At 45.2% G+C, this 5,020-nt stretch overlaps 1 protein-coding gene across 2 annotated transcripts in view; it reads left to right on the forward strand.

Moving 5' to 3' along the window:
* Positions 1 to 485: 485 nt before the first annotated feature.
* Znf483 (zinc finger protein 483) overlaps positions 486 to 5,020 on the forward strand; it is a 16,570-nt gene continuing 12,035 nt past the window's right edge. The window contains exons 1-2 of one of the 2 annotated variants that reach the window (XM_010639335.3): positions 486 to 803; positions 2,394 to 2,935. In XM_010639335.3, coding sequence (XP_010637637.1) covers positions 2,548 to 2,935 — 388 coding nt within the window. In that variant the 5' untranslated portion in view covers positions 486 to 803; positions 2,394 to 2,547. Of the gene's footprint in view, positions 804 to 849; positions 1,581 to 2,393; positions 2,936 to 5,020 lie in introns of those variants that run through there. The other variant, XM_010639336.3, reaches the window with a different exon arrangement.

Here is a 5,020-nt window from a genome sequence, read left to right on the forward strand (position 1 = left end):
GTTGAATGAAAGAAGCCATACACAAAGAGCACATACCATCTGAGTCTAGTCACTAAACTGTAGATTCCAGGGGATGAAAACAAGTAAAATGATTCTTCTGTTTCTCTGTCTAGGCACTAGTTATATGAATGTATCTAGCTGTAGACGTTAGGCAGAATTACTTGCACTGCATGAGGCCACTCTAAAGACCCACTGCAAAGACTGGAATTTTTATTCTGAGGGAAATGCGAAGTTTTTGCAGGATTTTAAACTGAAGAGGGACCTAGTCTGTATTATATCTTATAAACATCTCTCTAGCCTAGCTATTACAGAGTGGACTAGAGAAGGCGAAACCAAGAAGCTATTTCAAAAGTCCAGATGAGGCACAATAGAGGCTGGTTTTGGATCATGATGGTCGGTATGTGAGAAGATGAACATTTGTTTAGTTGCAGTGTTGATTACAACTTGCACTGAATGTATTGCTAATATACTTCTACAAAGGCTTTTTCCATCTTGGATTACAGAAAATGGTCGTGACCGCATAGAGCTGAAAATGTGAGACTATTCTAGGCCTCTAGGCCTCTGGCGCAGCAATAATTCTGCGGCTGAGCCCACCAACAGCTTCCCATTAACCATGCGCAACAGGACAGGCGGGAGCCTATGGAAAGCAGAGAGCTTGGAGTTAGCGGAAAGAGCGCTCCTCGGGAATCGTAGTTCCGAGCCTCTGCGCAGGCGCGGTAGCTCCGTGCGCGCGCAGCCGCCCCACCCCCGGACGAGCTTCTGGAAGCTCAGTGCTGTGGAGCTGGCTGCGGATGCGGTTGCAGGTATTGGTTGTCCCGGAACCCTAGTTTGGTCACTGGCTTGGAGGGCGCCGCTGGGTCGGATGCGGGTGGGAGAGCAGCCGAGCCCTCTGGCCGTGCCCCGAGACTGCTTTTCCGAGAGGAGTCAGGCGTTTTCCTGCAGAACCGAGCCACCGGCTTCCCTCCACCCCTCCTTGTGCCCGGGGGCTCCAAACTTCGGCAGTTTTCGCATGTTGGGCGGGATAATTTCTCGCTTTATGTGTTTATGGAGGGGCGGGGGATGGGGGGTAACTGACCCTTTGCCCGATGTTTAGCAGCATCCCCAGATCTTGCCTCCCAGAAACCAGTAGCATCCTTTCTCGCTGGTCCAGATCAGCAAAAGTGTCTCCAGAATACTGTAACCCCTTAGCGAAATCCGCTCTCTGCCTTCCTTCCCCCGGCTGGGCACCTGTGCGTGCATCACATTTTCACTGAGCTTCCACTGTAAGTTCGCTGGAGACGGGGCCGAGTGCGTTTAGTCACCGCGGAGCCACGCGGACCCCGAAGAGCGCTGGGTGCCGAGTAGGCGCCTCACACCCGGGCGCTGTGCCGGATACTGTATGATAATTGCCATTGGTATGATAATTGCAGTGGGAAGCACACATCCTCTCCCTTGGCCTTTTCGAGCTGCATTGTTCCTTGCTCGGCCCTCGGTGAGAAAGGAGCCTCTTCCGGACCGCCCGGCCATTGTTGATGCTCAGTCACTTGTACAGTGAATGTAAGCGTGCAACACAAGGCAGGGTGTGCACAAAGGACCAAGAGGTGACAGTTGAAAAGAGGTTTTTTTGTTTGTTTGCTTTGGGTACTGGGGATTGAACTCGGGCCCTTGCGCTTGCAAGGCAAGCCACCGAACCGCTGAGCTAAATCCCTGGCCCGAAAAGAAGTTTTAAAGAATGAATGAAAGTTTGATAGTAGACGGGGAAGAAAGCAGCATTCCAAGGAGGGGGAGTAACTCCGGTACTAAGGATAGGATAACATTGAGGCTGGGGAGAGGGAGCTATTTCTTTGTGTCTGTAATGTCCTCCGGGGTAGGTTAGAGAGCACGAGGTGAGGTCAGCCCTGCCTGTCTCCATGGTTATGCCACCCTGCGGTTGAACTTTGAGACTGTGGGCCAGAGAGGGAGTGTAAGCAGGGGAAGGACGACAGAATCAACCTGCAAATCAGAAGAAATCCTTTGGCTACAGTGTGAGACCAGGTTGGAGAAGCCTTCCTCAGGCAGTTTGAGTAGATAGCAAGGAGAGGATCTTGGGATATAATATTGGGAAATGTGTGGCAGTTTGAGAGAGGGCAGGAGTAATCAGTTAAGTAGATTTATGACTATCCCTGGGAACGGTGAGCCTTTCCTGATAAGATTTATGAACAGTAATAAGTCTAAAGTAACTGGCTTCCTGGAGGATATCTTTAACCTGTGCGTAACTCCTTGGCTTTTGACCTATGAAGAAAATTATCTTTATAATTAATAAAGTAGTTGAGCTAGGGCTGTTTTAAGCCTCCTAAGGGTGTGTTTGAACCAAATCAAAAATTTCAGGATTAACAGTTTGTTTCACTTATCTGTATTTTATATTTCTTTTTCAGAATTGCTCAAGACTGTAAACTGGATCCCTGGAAACCTTGATATTTGCCTGTGTTTAGTTCCTTTTGTTGGACTGTATCTGATACTCAAAATAATCTGTAGGGGACTGCATCAAGGCTTGTGATACACAGTGCAAGCTATAGTACCCTGAACAAGATGACAGCCATTTTCCCAGGCCATCCAGCTCTGGCCACAAGCAAACAAACCAAGGTCCCAGGAGTGAATACTTCTGGGAACCAAGAAGCTCTCATTAGAGGAGACACTGCTGACTTAGAGTCTTTCAGACAAAAGTTCAGGAGGTTTTGTTACTCACAAGAGGCTGGACCCAGGAAAGCCCTGAATCAACTCTGGAAGTTATGCATTCAGTGGCTGAGACCAGACATTCACACAAAAGAACAGATTTTAGAACTGTTAGTGTTCGAGCAATTCCTGACCATTTTGCCTGGGGAGATCGGGATTTGGGTAAAGTCCCAGCACCCTAAGAATAGTGAGGAGGTGGTGACGCTGATAGAGGATTTGACACAAACACTTGAAGAAAAAGAAGGTGAGATTTATAGATGGAGGGAGGAAGTGGGAGAATCTCTTCAAAGTGTGAAACAAACTCCTCAGAGAAAGGAATTTGCTACTAAGAAGGAGTCTTAAGACTAAAATTTAAGAGTTAGAGTTATGTAATCAAAGATTGGGGGATTAATTTAAGGAAACTGTTCCACCTTGCAGAGTGCTCAAGTCTTTACCGTAGGGGCGTCAGCCTCAGAGGGCTGAGTTTTGGAAAAGCACCATGTTGCAGTGACATCAGAGAGGAGTCAGGAAACCCACATTTTAGACACACCAGTTGGCTGCATAATCACAAAATAAATATACAGAGGTAAACACTACTTCCTCGGATCTCAGAACTCCTGGAAGAATAAATTCTATCAGTGCAACATAGTGCTTCTCCAAAATTAGATGGTGTGGATGCCCCCTGTGATAAAGAATTGATTGCTAGCCTCTGGTAAGGAAGGACATTTTCTTTAAATTAATCTTCATTTGTCTTTGATTATGCCATTTTAATATTTACTGGTTGCCTAATCAGCAAAGCTGCCTAAGAACCTTCTGGTGATCCCACCGGCAGAGTGGGTTCTTGAGACCAGCTTGTGCCTTCACTCAAAAAAATGCGTTCTCATTGCACTTAGCAAGGCATTGTGCTAAGACAATGGAGGTGAAAGAGAAATGCTGTTTGATCTGAATATATCTTGTAATTAGAAATTACAAAAACTCATAATTATACGAGGTAAATATTGTAAAGCCAAGGGTTTATGGAATGGAGGAAATCAGTTTTTGTGTGCCTAGGAATTGAAAGGACATTTTACTCAGGGAAAAAAAAAAGGTTTTTATAGGAAACATCTCTGGCTGTTCTGTTTTCAAATAGCAGGGAAATTTTATTTCTTACCTTTTCTTTAGAGAAACATGAAACACTGATACTATGAAATACATATTTTAGTTTTTTTCTGTAGATTCTGGCTCACAGCTCCTGTAACCTTGTAATTTCCTAAGTGACTAGAGCAATAATTTTTATTAAAATTACCACTATCTCAGGGCCGGGAGTTTAGCTCAGTGGTACTCCTGCCTGCCTTGCAAATGTAAGGACCTGAGTTTGATCCCCTGTACCAAAATAAATAAAAAAAATAAAATAAAATTATCCCGTTACTCCTTGGCTTCGAAAACTTGTTCAGGACAGTTCCTGAGCTATTTTCTTATGCACCTGAGCTTGTTAGTAAGCTGCTTTTTTTTTTTTTTTTTTTTTTTTTTGTTAGGACAGGGTCTCACTATGTAGCACAGGCTGGTCTCCGACTCACAGTGATCCTCCTGCCTCAGCCTTCTGAGTGCTGGGATTACAGGCGTGTGCCACCGCACCTGGCAACTGAATTTTGGAAAGTCCCTAAATAACCCTTGTGTGGGGGCTGATTGCCAAGGGAACCAACCTGCACTCAGAGATTTTGAACTCTAAGCCCTGCATTCCATTTCTGAAGCGGGGAGGGCCTGAAATCGATCATGTCTATATTCTGAAAAGCCCGAAAGGACAGGGTTCGAGAACTTCCAGACATGGAAGTTAATGGAGGATGGTGTGCCCGGAAAGAGCATGGAAAGAATTTATATCCCAATATGTCTTGGCCTTAGCCAGTTTCAGAAGCTGCCAACCTCTTCCTGTGTGTTTTGCCCTATTCATCTCCCATCTGGCTGTTCACCTGTATGCTTTGTGATAATGGGTAAATATCAGTGAAATACTTTTATGAGTTCTTTGAGCCATTAGAATGTTTCCAACCCAAGGAGGAGTTTGGGACAACTCTGATTTGTGGGTATCAGAGGTTCCAGAGGCCAAGATTGGTGTCTGAAATGAGGGTGGGGGGGCAGTATTGTGGGACTGACTTCAACTTGTAGAATGTGGTGCCATCTGCAAATAGCATCAGAATTAAATTGGAGAAACCGAGTTGGTAACTAACCACTGAAGAGTGGATTGCATAATTACATGGTTGGTGTGGGTAACCCTTTGATACACATCTGGAATCTGTTGTATAGTAGGAGAAACTTTTTTCCCCCGACTATATATCTCAAAACATGCACCATATATAAAGACTTTTTAGTCTGATAT

This window comes from Fukomys damarensis, unplaced genomic scaffold, assembly GCF_012274545.1.
Source record: "Fukomys damarensis isolate Sample0158 unplaced genomic scaffold, DMR_v1.0_HiC HiC_scaffold_36, whole genome shotgun sequence".
NCBI lineage: Eukaryota > Metazoa > Chordata > Mammalia > Rodentia > Bathyergidae > Fukomys > Fukomys damarensis.